This window comes from Chroicocephalus ridibundus, chromosome 21 (genome assembly GCF_963924245.1).
Source record: "Chroicocephalus ridibundus chromosome 21, bChrRid1.1, whole genome shotgun sequence".
Classification (NCBI taxonomy): domain Eukaryota; kingdom Metazoa; phylum Chordata; class Aves; order Charadriiformes; family Laridae; genus Chroicocephalus; species Chroicocephalus ridibundus.
The window spans coordinates 2,311,168-2,329,658 of NC_086304.1; the positions used below are offsets into that span (position 1 = coordinate 2,311,168).

The 18,491-nt window shown below is 49.5% G+C and overlaps 2 protein-coding genes across 6 annotated transcripts in view; one reads left to right on the forward strand and one right to left on the reverse strand.

Moving 5' to 3' along the window:
* ARNT (aryl hydrocarbon receptor nuclear translocator) overlaps positions 1-15,139 on the reverse strand; it is a 28,115-nt gene extending 12,976 nt beyond the window's left edge. For 3 of the 5 annotated variants that reach the window (XM_063357350.1, XM_063357348.1, XM_063357347.1), the window contains exons 1-5: positions 15,007-15,139; positions 7,787-7,898; positions 6,441-6,485; positions 5,167-5,211; positions 2,441-2,485 (exon numbers count right to left, since the gene is read on the reverse strand). In XM_063357350.1, coding sequence (XP_063213420.1) covers positions 2,441-2,485; positions 5,167-5,211; positions 6,441-6,485; positions 7,787-7,898; positions 15,007-15,031 — 272 coding nt within the window. In that variant the 5' untranslated portion in view covers positions 15,032-15,139. The remainder of the gene's footprint in view (positions 1-2,440; positions 2,486-5,166; positions 5,212-6,440; positions 6,486-7,786; positions 7,899-15,006) is intronic. The other 2 variants (XM_063357351.1, XM_063357349.1) reach the window with 1 other exon arrangement.
* A 1,195-nt stretch (positions 15,140-16,334) lies between these two features.
* On the forward strand, positions 16,335-18,326 carry CTXND2 (cortexin domain containing 2). The gene is made up of 2 exons (XM_063357421.1): positions 16,335-16,795; positions 17,540-18,326. The coding sequence occupies exon 2, from the start codon at positions 17,592-17,594 to the stop codon at positions 17,763-17,765; it is 174 nt and encodes a 57-aa protein (XP_063213491.1). The 5' UTR covers positions 16,335-16,795; positions 17,540-17,591; the 3' UTR covers positions 17,766-18,326.
* Positions 18,327-18,491: the final 165 nt, after the last annotated feature.

Genomic DNA, 18,491 nt, shown 5'->3' on the forward strand with positions numbered 1-18,491 from the left:
TCAGCCATTTCCCCACATCAACGCTTCCAACAAGGCCAGAGTGCAAAACACAGAGATGCATCAGGGTCGTCAGGAGTTAGAAGGGCTACAAGCGCCTCACATGCTGGGCGTGCACAAAGGAACACAGGAACAAGTGCAAGGAGGAGAGTCTACAGTTGGACCTTCTCTGCTGCGGGCAACAGCCTCCCTTTACATCACCTCAGTTGTTCCCCGGTACCTGGTGAAGGCAAGGAGCTAGGCTACGCTATTTTAGCAGAGAAAGACGCTTCCCCATCAATTCCACAACGCTGCAGCAAGCCAAAGGGTTTCTTCCTTTGCCACGGCCTCTGCTCTCAAAGTGGGGTTCACCTCACTCTACTGAGGAAATCTGCTTTTAAACAGCACTGGTGCAGACAGCCCACAAAGACTCATCCCACCCGCTGTTTGTCCCAGGATGAATCAAATCCCCTCCACCAGCACTTTGCAGACACCCATCTGTCTCCGATAGCCATACAAGGAGGCCAGCCAAGACTTGGGCACCTAAACTACAACAGCTGAGTCTCACCTTGCAGTGCCTTTATGGAGACACTTCTCAGTTACATCCAGAGCCTTTTACAATATCGTGGCACGAGGGAAAGCTTTAGAGCAGATATACACCTGATTTCTGTACGGATCAAGGCCAGCATGGATGGACCATCTACCAGGTGGTGCACGCAAACCTCTAAAGAGGCACCACCACGAATACGGCCCACGTACAGTCCTTAAAAAGGTTCTTCTCACACCTTTTACAAGTCTGCTCACAGGGCACAGTCCCCATCAACCCCCGGAGATCAGAAGGTAACCTGTTTGGACTTGGTTCTTTTTGTCCAGTATATGTAGCTTAACTGGGTTACTAAGGTGGGTTTTTCAAAACAGAACTTAAAAGCCAGGTTTCCTATAGAGAAGGATGGATCGGATGCAAGGAAGCACATGGTGGGAAATGAAAGAAGATGAAAGTGTTGGAAGGAACACAGACAGGCAAGTGAATTAGAGAGGATAAATACAAAAATGGAGCATTTATCACTACCAGGTGTGTGCAATCATTCAGTGACCTTGCTCCTTGCTGCAAGAGACTGATACTCAGAAAAAGAAGTGTTTCAATTATCACACTCACCTTTAATTCAGTTTCTCCAAACTCATATGCTCAAGTGGGAAAAGGAAGCTGCCTCCACTACAAAAGCTACTGGGAAACCACCAGACATTTTCCTTGCCCCACTGCCAAATATTCTTTACTACAGGCTCTTGCACGACAGCAATAACTGACTATTGGGAACAGAGGAAAGGGTCACTACTTCACAGGAGGAGAAACCCCTGAAAAGCACTGCTCTTTGCTGCATTCACAGGCCCCACCTCTAGGGTTTCCTTATCTCCTCAAATATTTAAGCTATGCAATACTGCAGTTAGGAAAGGCTGTGTCTGGGGGTCATTTTTTGTTTTAAAACCGTCCAGCAGGCAATAAACTGACCAGAATTGTGGCATTTTCAGCACTCAAAACAATCTTTTTAGTCCTGTGCATTGCTTAAGAACAAGCCTAGGGTGGAACTAAGAAGTTACGGGGTAAGTCTGCAGGACGGCAAGCCACAAAACAAGCCATTCTTCACAAATTACCAACCCTCAGCTCTGCAGCAGTAACCAGCTGTGGGTGGCAAGCGACAGAAACCTTGATGAGGATTTAAGCAATTTTTACTCTGCAGCTGGGAATGGGGAAGGGTACATTGAGAGCTGGTGTTTTTCTGCTGGAGAAATGCAGTCCTGACAACACACCATCTCAACCAGCCGCAGTTGCACGCAGCGCTCTCGGGGTACATTTCTGTATTGATGGTACAGCATTCAAAATTACTAGTTTGCAATTTCAGCCACAGTCCCTCATTAGTTACAAACAGGAACTTGGGGGGTGGGAGGAGATGGGGGGGAAATAATCTTGTTTTTGGTAAGCCTAAATCACTGTAATGCGCAGGACGTCACCTTTCCTGGAAGGTTTCAAGGGGTAGAAATAACCTGAACTAATACACTTTTTAATGTCTGGTTTGATAGTACAACAGTATTTGGGCGACAAAACCTTACCAAGGTGAGAACGGGCCATTTGGCACCTTGATCCAGCACATGAGAAACTGTATTTAGCTCAGGTCAGCAAAGCTACAGTACTCAGTGAAAGCAATGGCCCAACCAGGCTCTAGCCTGCAGCCTTTGGCAAACAAATCCTTTTGTGTACTCCCCAAAGACATTCTCACAAGGGGACTAAATGCCTTTCCCCTCCTAATTCCAATTACACAGCAATTTCCAGAAGTCTGTTCAGTTTCAAGTCCTCTACTGCAGCAGATGAGGGAAGGAGGGAGGGGAAAAAAAGAGAAGGGATGCCTAGAGAAACATTAAGGAAAGGAAATACTCTGCTTGTCCATGCTTGAAATCTCCATTCTCCTACCTGGCAAGTCTCTCCTTATCCGCTGAACTCTGTTCATCATCAGACCTAAAAATAAAATCAGCCATCTAAGCTAAAATGGAAAAAGTTTAAAGAAATGAAAAATGGGAAGATGTACTAGGAAACCCAGCCTACAGACACGTCTGTTTTGCAGAGAAGCAGTTCCATAAAACAAAGCAGTCATTAGTTTGCAACATTACACATGAAATGGGTGCCCGCTATCTGCGTTGGTTTGAAGTTTTTAAGACGCTTGCCAAGACTGCAAAATAGGCAAGGGGTAGCTCTGTTTTACATATAACTGAGATGCAGGTTATTCTGTGCCAGATTAGGTGGTTATTGGCAAAACTAGGAACTAGGGTCCCAGTTACCTTAAACTATTCTTCCTTTAAAGAAAAATAAACCAATAGCCCCTTTGATAGTATTAACAAACCAGAAAAGCAGATTAAAAAAAAAAAAACAAACCAAAAAGCACAAACAGCGTAAGATTCACAGCTAACAACCCACATTTTTGTAACGCTGCCACATAAACACCATTCAGGACAAGACAGTCGAGATGGCTACATGACAAAGAGCACAAAGATGTTACGCACATCATCTAGAAGGCGGCACACGGACACCCTCACCAACCTGCATGCACTCTCAGTTTTCAGGGAAGAGGAATCTGCAAAGCTTGTTTTACAGAGCCTGATGGTAAGTTTTCCTCCTTGAGGTTTGGCTGCCTTGGAAAACAAATAATCCCCCAAAAGCTACCGCCCGGAAAGGAGAAGGTACACGTGTTCAGCAAGGCTGGCATGCAATCTCACAAAGGCTGAGTCTAAAACATATACTGTGGATTTATGGAGTACAGGGAGGGGGGTTTAGCATTACTCAGCTGTGGTACCCTTCCACTTCAAATAGGTTTTAATACAGTACTTCAAAAAAAAAAAAAAAAAAAAAGAAGTCACGTTCAGTTCCATGCTCTTGTTTCGCCTCACATCGTCTGAGGAGGGAAGAATGTACTGGGAAATGAGGGCTGCCGGAGCTGCGAGGGGCACGGTACGAGCAGTCCCACAAACAGAGCCGAGGGGCAGAGCTGCCGAGGGGAGCCGTGCCACGCTTCTCCTGCGGCCGCACACTACCACCACCCACGACTCTGTTATTGCTCTTCACCTCCTGCCACTCTCCTTGTTGCCTGAGCCAGTTAACTGCAGGCGATAATCTCGACATTAACGTGCGCAGGAACTGCTGACGCCCCACCAGAAACAGGCTCTGGCCCTCCGCAGTTCAGAAGTGACATGCAGTTGTTTTGTTTCTTTCTCTGTTCCCTCCTCACCCACCGTGTGTGTATTAACCAGGGTGACCAAAGGCCACACTACAACAGGGTCACAGGGAGCCCAGATCCCACTCTAGCTCTGGCACTGCACAGTTAGGTAGCAGAATTTTTAACTTTAAGGGCCAGAAGTTGTTCAGCACCGCAGTGCTTGCCTACAGCATGTGCTTTTTTTGGTATTTTGCATTATCTTAGCACTTAAGTGTATTATTAGGGTCTGCTATACCTAATGTTCCCAGAGCTTACGCCTTGCCCTAGGGAACATTCAGTGAGGGCTGGCAAACACATTTCTAATGGGCTTGGTTTTGGAATAAGCCAAAGCACTTAAGAAGCTGGAGAACCCCAGCTCAGACGCCCTGCGAGCCCTTTGGCAGGCAACAGCATGACGGTGACCTGATGGTTTTGGCTTTGCCATTTTTTTGCCGCTCTGCATTGAGACTCTGACACAGGTTTATAGCTCCGGCTGAAATATTACAGAATAGACATTTTGCAAAGTCTTTATTTCTAGTTTCGGGGCACAACCTCAATGAGATCAGAGGGAAAGGCCCCTGCACCCAACATCAGCCCTGGCTCACCCTGCGATGGGATCTGCCCTGCTGAGCCTCAGGCTCCTTGACACAACAGGCTGGGCAGTCCTTTCCCCGGTGTCTTCCATCACTTCAATTTTAACTCCAATTTCAGGAATTTCTAAAGTCAGACCCCTCCTTAAGACAAGGCGCTAAGCAGACTGTCTTGGCCATTACTCTGTATTGGCTCATTTTATCTCTTAGCAAGACATAGCATGATGTGCCTTTGCGCTGAGAGGACACTCTGGAATTTAGAGCACTGGGAATACATGCAAGAGAACTTCACTTTGGCAAAAACTTACACATCAACACAAAATAAACCCATGAAATATTTAAATTGAGTTCCACGGCCTTCAGAAAGCTGTAAAAATACCCTGAGGTCAGTCCCAGTACTAGATGGTACGGAGCTACTCTCAGACACCAACAAGTAGACAATCAGAGCCAAAACGTTGCCTATAATGTTACTGTACACCCTGATCTCCAGGAAATCCCCATTTCTAGAGAAAGCTTCTGCCCAGCTCCCCCACAAAACACACAAACCACAACATTTGCCGGGAAACCCTGTTCAAGTCAAACTTGAACTAAGCACGAAACTTGTCTCTGCAAGTTTCTTGAGCAGGAGAAAAGAAGGAGAGTCCAAGGCAACAGCTGAAAGAGATGTCGAAAAAGAAGAACGTAATTTCATAATGAACTGGCCCATAAAAACATCAAGGAAAATGTCTGGATCCTTTGGTGCACCTTCCTTCAAAAGCAGAAAACCTAACGGCTAGTTAGAGGGGTGCTGCAGGATCTCTCTTGCGTTAAGGTGGTTTGGCACCAAAAGCTTCAAAAACTGCATCACAGCAGATTCTTACCTGGCAAACCTCTCTTTATCATTTGGCATCGGGTCATCATCGCATCTAGGAGAAGGGGGAGAGGAAGAAGAGTTCTTAAAGTGTTTACACTTACTTCTTGCCCAAAGACACCCGAGAGAAGAACAAGGTTTAATAAATCACACAAAAAAGAGCTGGTGTTAGAAAGGCAAACCCTACTGTGCACAGGCAATCCAGAACCATACTCTTCATTTATCTAGTTAAAGACTACAGCGTAATTATTTTTATCACTTTGATGATGTTTTCCACATCACGTTTATATCAAGGACAGTGGCATTACACTCAGTAAATTTAAGCACAATCACAAAGAAATAAGTTAAATTGCACTTTGAAGATACAGTTAGCCCAAATCAAGACCCTCATCCAAAGGCTTTCAGTAGGTAAAGCCTATGTTCATCAGGACCATTATCATCCCAAAGCCACTCCGCAGTCATCTTTAAAGCCTGTAACATATGGCCTTGCGCTATCATTAGTTGTCCAGTCCTAAACCGTGTAGTGCAACTACAAATAAATGACATGAGATCTTCCAACTCTTCTGCGTTCCATATGGATCATGAGAGGAGACACTTGCAGCCTCGCCAACTCCTCGGGAGTAAGGATGCCTCTGTGAGTGAAGCATCCTCACAACAGATGAGAATTAAGTAACACGTGTCTGAGGCACTAACAAAAGCTCAGCATCTCGCTGTTGTGCCGATAAGCCATTTGGCAGAAGATCCTTCTCTACAAAACCCAGAGGGCTTGGCCAACAGCAGCGCTCCTACAGCGCTGCGCTGGAGCGACCCGCCATCGCTGGAAGCATTCGCAGAAACTATTTAATCTTTTGAGACGGTGATATCGAACACAGCAACATCACCACGGAGTTTTGCAACCCCACTTCAACCCGGGGCTCGCAAGGCTCTGTTCTTCAGCTGGCCTCGTCTAGCTATGGAGCCTTCCAGGGAGACTCGAGATGGAGCCTGCATCCAAAGCAGGAATGGGATCCCCTCCCACCACAGCTCCTTCTCCAGACTCACAGTCCCCATGTGCACAGCAGCTCTCCTTTGGCATCGGTTGCAAAGATGGAGGAATACTGCTGACTAGGAGAAAGGGGAGAGTTTAAGGAAGTGGAGCAACTGCCTACTTCAGGCTCCCCCCGCTCCCCTCTGCGCTGCTGGAGAGGAAAAGCCACAGGAGCAGCAAGCGCCTGCTCTGGGGGAAACACACAGACACACCGAGACCACACAACGGGAACTTCTGGATGCGATGTTCTCCCTCACCTGAGGAATTTACTGTTCCCTTCTCCATCATCATCAAAATCAAGCCTGAAAAATATAAGCAAGAAGGTAATTATTAACCAAGCAGTTTCTCCTTTACAGGTTGCTTTTCCGTCTGTCCCTACATGGATGCAGATGATTCCCGAAAGGAAGATTTAATTAATCCCAAGTGCTATTGTGAAACAACCCACAAAGTTTAGAAAGGGGCTTCCTTTACATGTCTGTCAGAAACAGAGCAAGGAAACAGTTCAAAAGAGAGACAGCCCGCTTGGCGCGCCCACTGCATCACAACCTCCCGTTCCAACTGCTCCAGACCTCCTAGCAGCGATCTGAACCCAACAGGCTGCCACAACTGCTCCTCTCTGCCCAAGGGACTGATCAACAGCCTACAAACGGAGCACCCCCAGCTCAAAAGCTTGCATCAGTTGCATTTAAAACAACAAAGGAGGGCAAAACACTTCAAGAGTTAAAGTTCAGTCTGGTGACCCCCATAGTTAACGTCCTTAGTTCAACAGCAGACAGCGTCACTGTGTTTGCTGTAACAGGGTCAAAAAAACATTTCTAACAAGTGTACGTGGGAGGACCGAGGAAAAGCTTTTCGCTGCACTTCCTTTCGGACTAGAAAACTGGCATGTAGCTGCAGCACGGCAGCGTGCGTGCTTGTAAATGAAGTGCGAGGAACAAGTAGCAGACAGCGTGGGAGGAGCTGCAGGGAGCAGGAGCACCAGCAAACGGAGGTGAAGGAAAGAGTTGGAGTGACTGGGGGAGGGCAGGGAGAGATTTTAATTAGCTTGAAAATTAAGAGGGAACTTCTTGTGCCAGGAATTTTAAAGCAGCCACTCAATATCCTTTTAATTTGCAAAGGCATTTTTAGCAAACAAAAAGCTTACCACAAGCACATTGTGGCTTCCCCCCACCCTCTCCCAGAGGGGGCAGTTGCAGAGGTTTGAGTAAGGCCCCAACATTCACATTCTCTGCTCTTCTACCTCTCTTGGAGAGAACTGGCTGGTCTCACTGCTTCAGTGACTCCTCTTTCCCTCGCAATCCTTCGTGAGCAACCCTCTTCTGCGAGGTACAACTCAACTGTTTAATCCCCTCCTTTCATATGTAATGCAGAACGTGGCTTTAGCGGCTGTGACTGGCATAAAACATAGCACTACGAAGTAAAAGGACTGCGTACAGCACATCTGAAGGAACCAGGCAACTCTCCTTTGCTTCGAAGCAGACAAGTTTCCTCATCACAAGCCTGACCACTCTTCCAAGAGAGAAATGCTTCCTCAAAAATACACTTCACACACGCACCTCCCTAAGAAAAGCAAAAGCCGCTCAGCCCCTGAGCACACACTCACCCGGGACGCCTCTTGTTGGCTCTCTGAACGATGGCTCCTCCAGCTTGCGCACCCTGTCCAGGGTTCCCGGAGCTGACGGCTGCACCCAGCGAGGAAACATCTGATGCCATTTCTAAACAGGAGAGTGGAAAAAAAAAAAAAGAAAATAAACCAGCGTTGACGTCAAATCCCCCTCTAGTTCAGAGGGTGGAGTATTCTCCACATACAGCTCCCATTAAAAGCCATTGCATTTCAGCATCTGATATGGATAGATTTTGTGCAATGTGCGTTTCTAGTCCTTTCATCTACTGCTTTCTCCAAAGCCTGCACTAAGGGCCCATTGCAAGCTTTGAGCACATGCTGTTTTCATAAGCTAAAAGCTTAGATCGCTAAACTAAAAGATGTGGTCTCCTTTTTAGACAGAGGAGGAGTCTGATGCGATCGCGGGTAGGGGCTGAACCCATTCTCATATGCAGAGGGGGAGGAGAAGAGTTGCGAGTTTGCCTAATAACACTAACGCCGCCTCTTGAAGAGGGTTTATTTCCCAATCTAAGAGACAAAGAATTAACCAAGATGCTTGTAAGGCACCTTGAAAACCACAATCTTTCAGAGAGTCATTTCTATTCTTCGGCTATGCTGACCTGTGGGCACCACAGGCATGATTACCAGTCTCTGCCTACCCTCCTCCGCGACCGGGCACACGCAGAGTAACATCAGTTCCTCCCCAAAATGACACTACTTCCATTAAGCACGATGGCAGTCTTGCTTGGAGCTAAAAAACCTTGTATTTTACATGTAGAAAAGTGGCATAAGCAGCAGGAATGCTAATCCATGCTTTTTAAAAGATGAAGCAGGCAGGTAATGCTCTCAAGAAGTGTGTAATTGGTACGCCTTCAGAGATCACGCCACCCAATACTGCAGTACTGCTTCTACAGGAGGTTCCACGTAGATACGACATTTGAGAAAATCAAAAGCCTACTTCAAGACGTGGAAAATAAGCCCCTTTTGGTGTATGGGAAAGAAAAAAGTGTCTAAGTGAACGCGCTGCCCTCACAAATTGGATGACAGGCCCAAGCCTGTTACGCATTATGGGGTTTTTCCACAACGAAAGCAAAGCGCCCGAGCTCCACGCAACCGCACACAGACCGAACCTCTTCCCCGGCCGGGCTCCCAATGTCCTGCAGCATGGGTGCCCCTTCTCCTTCCCAATCACTTCACCAGCAGCTCCCAGCTCCGACCAACATGAGCAGGGACTTCTCCTTCCCTGCATGCCGAGACACTACAGTTGAAAGCGGTGTTTGACAGCAGACACTGAGCTTTACTTCTTCGATCCTCAAGTGGGGCTTTTCCCTAATCCCAGCTCTTAAGGCGCACACATCACAGGCTCTGCCGTTGTTCAAAGCTTGCTCAGCACGGCTTAAGCTGAAACCATGTCGTAACGTTGCCACAAGAGCTGCCTTCAACGCCCTTCTACCGTAACACAGTCTGATCTGCACCAGCACCGGGGTTTTTAAAAAAAGTTAAAAGGCATTTTTTCATGTTTCTCAAAAAAAACAGCTTTGTACTCATTTTAATGGTTGTGGTTTTTTAAGTTTGCTGCTAACCAACTGCCAGACTGCAACCAAAACAGTCGCTCCAGCCAGAGAACCTCCACTGCAATCTTTGCAGGCCGAGCTGCACAGAGCGCCTTGAAGGTAGAAAACCCGCTTCTGCTTTATCAAAGCGGAAGGGGCCAAAAAACCAAAACCAACACACACAAAAAAAGCCTATTGCTGGGGTTCCCAAACCACAGCAAAGCAGTACACCCACGCCGAGAGGTGCTTACGTGTGAAATGCTGCCGGAATTGGTGGGATAAAGCAAAGAACTGAAGTCAGGTTTAACAAATACGGCAACAAATCGGGGCTTAAGCTGAGATATCGTCAAATCTTAGCTCAGCCAAGCCCACAAGGGTATTGCTGATTTGTTTTCCTCGGAGCAGCTGGCATTGCTGAAGAAGTTTCTTCCTCACCAGTCCATAGTATTTCCCAGGAGTGACTAAAATATGGAATAAGCATCCAGCCCGGAGCTCAGCCATCAAAGGGGCCAACAACAACAGTCCCAAACAACAGCACGAGCAAACACACCCAATTTCAACACTAACTACAACAACAAAACACAAGGACTTCTCTGAAGTTTCCAAAAAAAACTGAGACCAAAGTATAAGGTATGGAAACATAGATATTTTTAAAAGACAGACGATTATTTGAGGTTAGTGGTTTTCAGCATGTGAATACATAAGGTCTCTGCCAGGAAATCGGTCCCTGCATGATAAAGTGAAGTCAGCTGATGTGATGCACTTAAAATAAACGGAGGTTGGCCTTCCTCACACTCCATCCTCCTCGCTGGGACCACAGACCTTCCCCATCTCCTCTGCACCAGAGTGTGGACCGTTTGGACACCTCTGTGCTCCTTCCCTTATTTCTAAGCGAAGTCCCGAGGTGCAGAACGGGCTGACATCAAAGGTCTCTGCTTAGTGGAACACAGTCCCGAGTGCAAGTAAACCAGGTCAGAAGGTTTATTCCTTTTCCCAAGGAGCCTGCGGCTTTTCAACACATGTATTTAAACACCACGGGCTGAACAGAAATAAAGTTTCTGGAGCACGGCAGATAATCATTTTATTAAGGAGAGAGGAATTTCCGCTCTCGGGCAGGGGAAGGAAGTGACACTGTGCTGTTCCTCTGCAAATCAACTTTTAAATAGGGTTGAGGGGGAGGGAGGGCGTCTTTGTTTGTTTTTAAAGGCCTCATCTGAGTCTTCACTATTTCTAAGGAGCCTATGGCATGGACTCGGATATCACACTGAAACCGCTTTACCTCGTGCTTCAGCTTCTACTCGGAAACATCTGCTCTTGTGGTACAATATGCCCTTTCACAAGTGGAAGAAAATAAAATATCTTGAAATTTGGTATGGTAAATGGGTAATAATTTGTTCTGCATACTGAAGGAGAGCATCAAAATAGTTATATACTCTTTCACATGACCCATTGGCCTCTGCACCACATCCTCACCCGCAAAATCAGGAGAGCATGGGGCAGGCAGATGGGAAGGGAATAGTTATATCTTGTTCACCCTCCATAATTTCTAGGGCACTAGATGTTTCCTTTCACAATCCCCATTTTTCCCTAATCCAAAGACAAGCCGTACAGCAATTTTACGCTGAGGTCAGCGTGGAGTTGATGGAACGCAATCTATCAATGCAAGCTCCGAAGACTCCGCACACAAGAGCGGGTGATGGCGAGGGTCTCTCAAGCACACGCGTACTCAGTAAAGTCCCAGGCACAGAGGCTCATCGTGAGAAGAACAGTCACTTCCAGAAATCCCTCCACAGCTGCACTTGAAAGCCACCGGCTCCAAGCGTAAAGAGGAAGATGCGAGTAGTCAAGAGGCAACCAGAGCCAAAGACCCAGCTAACGGAGTCAACCGATTCTAAGAAAGCCTGGTATGTTATCACTTATGAAACAACCTTCTTCAAAAATCAGATGTGTCACCAAAAGTCCCAGTCAATCTTTCTCCAAGAGCAGGGTGGGTTTCGTAGAGTCACCGCTGCAACAAGCGATACCTTTGTTCGGTCCCTGTTCCAGCATCAATCCCCGCTTGCCTTTACCGTGTGTTAAATCTAATTAAGGGCAGAAGACATAAGCAGGGGCAGCGCAGAGAAGTGACAGATCCTCCTTTGTAACTGACTATAAATCCGCAAGCACAACCACAATTCAGCCAGCAGTTCGACCCAGAATAGAATAGGCTGGAAGATCGCTACGGGAATGTCATCTCGAGCGCCAGACTTCCCGCCCAGCTCTCCTGGGAAGGGCTCTGTCGCAACTACTGGCATCTCAACAGTGAAAAAGCTTCAGAAACAAAGTCACAGAAAATATTCAAAACTCTGATTTACGAGATGGGCCTGCCGTAGCTCTTAAATGCATTTTTATTGTACCACTTGGCCTACTACAGCCAAGCCCCGTACAAAGCACAGCAGAAGCGGTGGTTCCTGCTGCAGAGTTTCACCATATGGTTGTTCACCAGGCTCGGCATCAGCCGGCACATTTTAGTTCAAACTTAACCACTAGCGAGCTCCCCAAAAAGCCATGGAGGTCGGGAGCAGATAACAGCTGCTACGATAAACCAATGTACTACTTAAACCAACACTCACATTCCGCTCACAACTGCAAGGCTTCGGTGTCTCTAGTACCTTAAAAACGTTTATTTTTTTAACTAGATGGGGGTTTTTTTAGGTTGTTTGAACTTCTCATGTAATGCCAGCTTGGTGTTTTCATCCCCATGGGAACCACCTCCAAGAAGCATTACAGAAATGAACTCAAAAACCATAGAAAAGAATGCATTTTCCATTGTCAAGTGTCTGAAATCATGCAATCATGAAAGTAAATGTTTGAAGTGAAGCTGATCAATCATATACTCATCCAGCCAGCACTAAGTGTCCTAATAATCCAAGTTAATATTAAAACCTGTACAGTAATGCAAGCAAGGCAAGCCACTTTTTTTAATCCCTCCTATTTTCTCCCGGTTAGTGATACTATTCCCTTTTCACTCCTAACCAGGAGATTTTAACAACCTAAAACTTGCTTAAACGGGCACAACTGAAAGCTTTCAATCTAGCACTCTTCACAACTTAAGTCTTTTTCAGTTAAATAAGACCACTAAACTGTGCGGTGGCTCACCTCACCCTCAGAAAGATGAGGGAGCAGAAAGGTTTTGCAGATTTATTTCTCAATTAGTTTATCTGAAAACAGAGAAGTGCTTTATCCACCCCTCTCCCAGGTTTCCCAGGTGACCTCCTTTGTCCGTGGAGCATTTTGGAGGAGGACAGAAGGCCCAGGATGGCACGACACTGAACACAAGCTGCAGTTTGAACACTTCAAATAAGTTCCAACTTCTTTTTCCAGTAAGTACAAACACACAAAGGAGCTCCAACTTATTTTTGTGGTCAGTTTTCCCATCTTTGGCCATGGCCTGCTCAAGCTGCGGTGACATTCAGCATATTTGGGGACATTATCCAGTATTCACTGGAGCCCTGCAGCCCATTTTTCAACATCAAAAAAAAAAAAAAGAAAAGAAAGAGGACCCAGCTTCTAAAGAACAATTTTCACAACTAACTTATTTTACTAATAATCTCTATATATGCAATGCTTATGCAGACTGTAAGTATTTTTGTCCTCAGTTTAAAAGAGCGAAGCTAACATTGGTCAGTCAGTCAGCCCATTGACAGAAATATTAAACACACATGTTGAAAGTTCTGTCTCTTTTCCTCGCAAATTTGTTTAAAACTTTCCTATTATGCAAAATCTCATGCAACTCCAAAGACTACACTCAGATAAACACTTAGTGGCTTTAAATTGTTAGTGTGTTCCGAGTGTCTTCCTTTCTTATTCACTGGATTCTTCCCGAGCTGGCCTATAACATACATTCTTCCGTTCTTACCCCAAGCAACAGCATTTTTTTTTCGCTTTACATTTAGCTGCGCATCCTTTGTCTGCCAAACTGCAAAACCTTAATCTCACGCCATGCTGGCAGAAGAAGATGTGAACTTCCTGATGAAGCCCACACCACCACACACGACTAAGATTTTACTACTTGGAATAATCTCACTGTTTCATGGGATGCTGCTGTGAGCCAAAAGCGTATTTTGCTGCAGGACAGGATCACAACTTCGACAGTTTCCATTTCAGATATGTTTTTGCTAAGCTGAATCAGGGTTTGTTTTTTTTTTTCCCCTAACATGCCATTTCTCACTTCTGATTGCTGAAGAATTTCAGATCATTATGTGAAACCACAACCATGTATTTCCAGACACCAGTTCTACACTCTTGCCTCAGAATCACCACAGACAAGTGACCCAACATGTTTTCTCAATATTTAAAGCCACAAAAGCTTCCTATGTTGTTAGAATGAAAAAAGAAAAATCCTTTAGAAGTTACATCGAACAGTACTCGATAAACCTGAACATGTCACACGACCCAAGACCTCGCCAGCCTCAAGCCACAAGCAAGAACAGTCAGAAACCACAAGCCAAAATATATAAAAAAAAAAAACCAACTAAAAAAACACAGAAGCTCAAATTCTGATTTCAGTCACCTCGTTGTAAATTCATCACAATTTAGCAGACACTGATTATTCCAGATAAAGACCAATTTCAGAGCAATTTAGCCAGAAGTCTGATAAAGCCCAAAAGATTCAATTTTATTCAGCGAGCATCAGATATCACCAACTTTCAGCTTCCTCCAAACGGGGAGTCACCCTTTGGCTATCCACCCGAGAGACGAAAACTTGAAAGAATATTCTGCTCTCTGCTGACAGGCACTCACACCCTTGGTTATGCACCAGCTATTCAGCTCAGCAGTTTAAAAAAAAAAAAAAAAAAAAAGGTGGAGAGGAGATTTGTAAGAATCCTTTTCACAACAGAGCATCAGGTTTTGCCTGTTGCTAATTAAGAAAACACACAGCAAAAAAAAAAAAGGGGGTCTAAAACCAAGATTAGGCATTAAGGATGGCAAATGCCAGCGAGCCCCAGCAGCGCTCGCTGCCTCCCGGGAGGGTGATGATGGAAACCAGCCCCAGCACCGGGCACACCGGGGCCCACACCACACACTGAAATTCAGGGAGCAGAGATGAGGACGAATCTCTTCCTTCACACCATTTCCTCCTCCACCGCCGGCTCACCTTCTGCCCAAAATTCCCTCCCACTCCACCAAGTACCTCCTGGAAAAGTTTCTGCCGCCTGACAACCACACCGCCGCTCCAAGCCCTCCCGGAGCGCCCCAAAGCTGGTCCCTCAGCGCCCCTTCCCCACCCTGACTCCCTCATTTCTTCTCAGGGGTATCCCCCACCCCATCCCACCCTCCACAGGCCGCTCCTGACCCGGCCCAACCCCCAGAGAACCTCCCTGTCTCCCCCAAACCTCCTCCCCCGACCGAGCCTCCAGCCCCGGCTGACATCTCCCACCCACCCCACACCCCCACAACCCGGCCTGGGCCTCCTCCCCCGGCCCAGCCCCAGCTAACGGCACGGCCAGCAGCTCCGGCCGGGCCTCCCTCCACCCAGCGCTGCCGCCCCCTCAGCGCCCCCCGCCCAGCCCCGGGCCCCCTCAGGCCCCCGGGACGCTCCAGGCCCGACCCCCCTCCGCCTCCCCAGGACTCCCGCAGGACAGACACCCCGCCGTGCCCCCCGCAGCCCGTCCGGCCCCGGCTCACCCGGGTTGGCGGCGGTGGCTGCCATGGCCGGAGCGGGCAGGCGGCCGCCCCCCGCCTCCCTCCTCAGCGCCGCTGCCAAGATGGCGGCACAGGAAAACCCTCTGCGCTGCCGCGCAGCCTAACCTGCTCCTCGTGAGAGGCGGGGCGGGAGCGAGACGCAACGCTTCTATTGGTTCAGCTGCGGGCGAGGGGCGGGGCGAGGGCGCCCTACGGCACAGGCAGCAGGGTAGGGTGAACGCGGCTATGCCCCGCCCACTATCCAGGAGGGGGCGTGGCTGCGAGGGGGCGTGGCTACGGCGGGGGTGTGTGGGGCGGGACGCGCGAAAGGCCGGGATGCGTGACGTCACGCGTTGGGGTTTTTTGGTCGGAGGGCAGGAAATCTGCTGGGATTGGGACTGGAGTTAGGAGTGGGGCTGGGACTGGGATGGGAATTACGGGTGGGACTGGGATTTAGGTTCAGACAGGGGTTGGGGCTGGGATTGGGACTGGAGTTAAGGTTCCAACTAGAATTGGGACTGGGATTAATGTTTGAGAGTGGGATCGGGACTAGGATTAAAGTTCAGACTGGGATTGGGACTGGGATTAGGGTTGAGACTGGAACTGGGATTAGAGTTGGGACTGGGATCGAGTCAGGGCAGGGACTGGAACTGGGATTTGGGACTGGCATTAGGGTTGTGGCAGGGATTGGGATCAGGGTTGAGACTGGGATTAGGGTTGAGACTGGGATCGAGTCAGGGCAGGGACTGGAACTGGGATTTGGGACTGGCATTAGGGTTGTGGCAGGGATTGGGATCAGGGTTGAGACTGGGATTAGAGTTGGGACTGGGATCGAGTCAGGGTGGGGGGACTGGAACTGGGATTAAAGTTCAAACTGGGATTAACATTGAGACTGGGATTGGGGTTGGGATTCAGTCTGTGACTGGGATTTGGGCAGGAATTGGGACTGGAATGGGGCTTTGGGGCAGGATTAGGTCCGGGGGGGGCACCAGTAAAGCGTGAATTAGGGCAAATGGGGGTGGCAGGTCTCAGCCCTGGCCACCTCACGATCCCGGTGTGGGTTGAGACTGGGCCATCTCTGCATCCCGGGACAGGCGAACCCCACATGGAATGTCCCCCTTATCCCCCTGTCTTCCCCGCTCAGCACCAGCAGGACCCTTAAACTCAGCCTTTGGCAAAAATAAATCACTGGAAAAACCAACCTGCACGTTCGAGTGCACGGGGACACTCAAAAGGGTGGCAAAGCTTCACCGTAAAATAATCCTCAGTCTCAAAATGAGCCTTTTTCCTCTTGGGGGGGGGGGAATAAAGAAACACGAGGGAGCAGGGGCATTTCTGGGGTGTTTAACCTCTTTCAGGGCTTGTTGCGAGGTTGTTTCGCAAGAGCCAAACAGGCGGCTCAGTTCAAAGCCCAAAGCGTTGTGGTTTCAGAGAATTTTCCCGGGTTTGGTGCAAAATGAGCCAAGGACCAGCTGTACATAACCTCACATGCTGGGGGGAACCTGGTTTCCACTGCATTTTGGGGATAAATCCTCCTCGCTGCTCCCCAAATCGCCCCGTGGCCCCCGCAAAGTGACCCCGAAGGGGGTGCTGGAAATAGCGGGTGAGAATTTAATCCGCTGGATTGTTTCTCCCCGTTACTGGGTGCGTCTGAAAGGCGACGCCGACGCATTCCTGCAGTATTCATGAAGCCCCGGTGACAGGGCAGGCACCCACAGCCGAGCCAGGGACAGCAGGGCAGGGAGAGGGGCACAGCGTCCGTCCGTCCGTCCGTCCGTCCGTCCGCAGGGAGGTAAGGAGCTGCCCCCGTGGGCGCACACGGGACGGGGCTCGGAGCCGGGGGCTTCCCGCAATCTCTGGGCGCTGCAGGATTTGGTCCTGGCGATTTATCTGCCGCCCTTGGCATAATTAGGATGATCCGATCCTGGAGCATGTTAGCTTTATAAACACATTCAAAATAAATAAATATATATAAATATAGGCGTACGTCTATATCCACACAGCTCCGTCCACGTGGCTGTCCTGGCGCCACTCAACAAGCCTCCACCTCTTCTCCAACCTCCTATAAATCTAATTATCCGCCCGCTGCCACAAATGTTTCTCTTCAGCAAGGAGAAACCCCCGCCTTCTCCACCCCTGTTTGCTCACCCGCGGTGTTTCCTCCTCTCCTGCTTCCAAGCCCAGCCAGCGTCCCTTTCGCTGGGGGTCAGCCAAGCCCCGGTGCGTCCTGTGAAAAAAAACAAACAAACAACTATTTAATAAGGTTATTTTAATGTGCTTTTTCCTGGGAAATGAAGAGGCTGGGCAGGGAAGGGAAGCTGGAAGGGATGGCAGGGTGAGACAATGAAGATTCCTGTGGTGAGGGAGCCTGGGACAAGGATGGGAAGACACTGGGTGTCCCCCAAGCTGCAACCAACAGCCACGACAAGGAGCAGAGGGGGTCTCAAAGCCACGATTTCCCCATTTTAGATAACTTTTCACACCCGCCAGTGCTTCCTCTCAGCCCCTGTGTATCTCACCCGTCTCTGCCCCACAGGGATGCCCCGGGCAGCCGGGCGCTTGGGGCCGGGCACCTGAGGGCCACCCGCATGGAGAACGCCACGGTGCCGCCGGCAGTCGATGTGGACAAGGGCTTCGCCATGGCCTTCGTGGTGCTCATGTGCCTCTTCCTCCTGGCCATGATGGTGCGGTGCGCCAAGCTCATCGTGGATCCCTACAGCGCCATCCCCACCTCCACCTGGGAAGAGGAGCAGATCAACTGAGCCGGGGCAAGCTGGCCCCAGGGACCCTCGGCACCCCTGGGGACTGCAGCCCCCCAGCACAACCCCCAGCCCTCCCTCACCACAGGGTGCTCCAGGGCACCCCCAGGGCACCCCACACCCCCAGGACCATCCAGCACCCCAGGGTCCTCCAGCAGCGTGGAGGTCCCAGCACCCTCAGAGCCCACCCATTGCCCCCCAGCACCCTCAGGGCCCTCCATCACCCCCAGCACCTCATGGTGCCCCCAGCACCCCAAGGCCCCCCACCATCCTCAGAGGTCCCCATTGCCCCCCAGGGCCCCTCAGAACCCTCTCAGGGGCCCCCCAGCACACTCAGAGCTCCCATCGCCCCAGCACCCCATTGACCCCCGGCACCCCAAGAGTTCTCCAGGGCCCCCCGAGCACTCTCAGAGCTTGCCATTTCGCCCAGCGCCTCAGGATCCCCCCCAGGACCCTCAGAGCTCCCCAACACCCCATGCCCCCCAGCATCCTCAGAGATCTCCAGGGTCACCCAAGGCCCCCCAGCACCCCCAGAGCTCCCCATTGCCCCCCAGGACCCTCAGGACCCCCCCAGCACCCTCAGAGCTCCCCATCGCCCCCCAGGGCCCTCAGAGCTCCCCAAGGTCCCCCAGGACCCCCACAGCTCTCCAGCGCCCCCCAGGATCCTCAGAGCCGCCTAGCGCCCCACAAGACACTCAGAGCCCCCCAAGGACCCCCAGCACCCTCAGA

What these genes read in the sequence shown, in the direction of transcription:
- CTXND2 (XM_063357421.1), top strand. Translation starts at nt 17,592, where the DNA reads ATGGAGAACGCCACGGTGCCGCCGGCAGTCGATGTGGACAAGGGCTTC.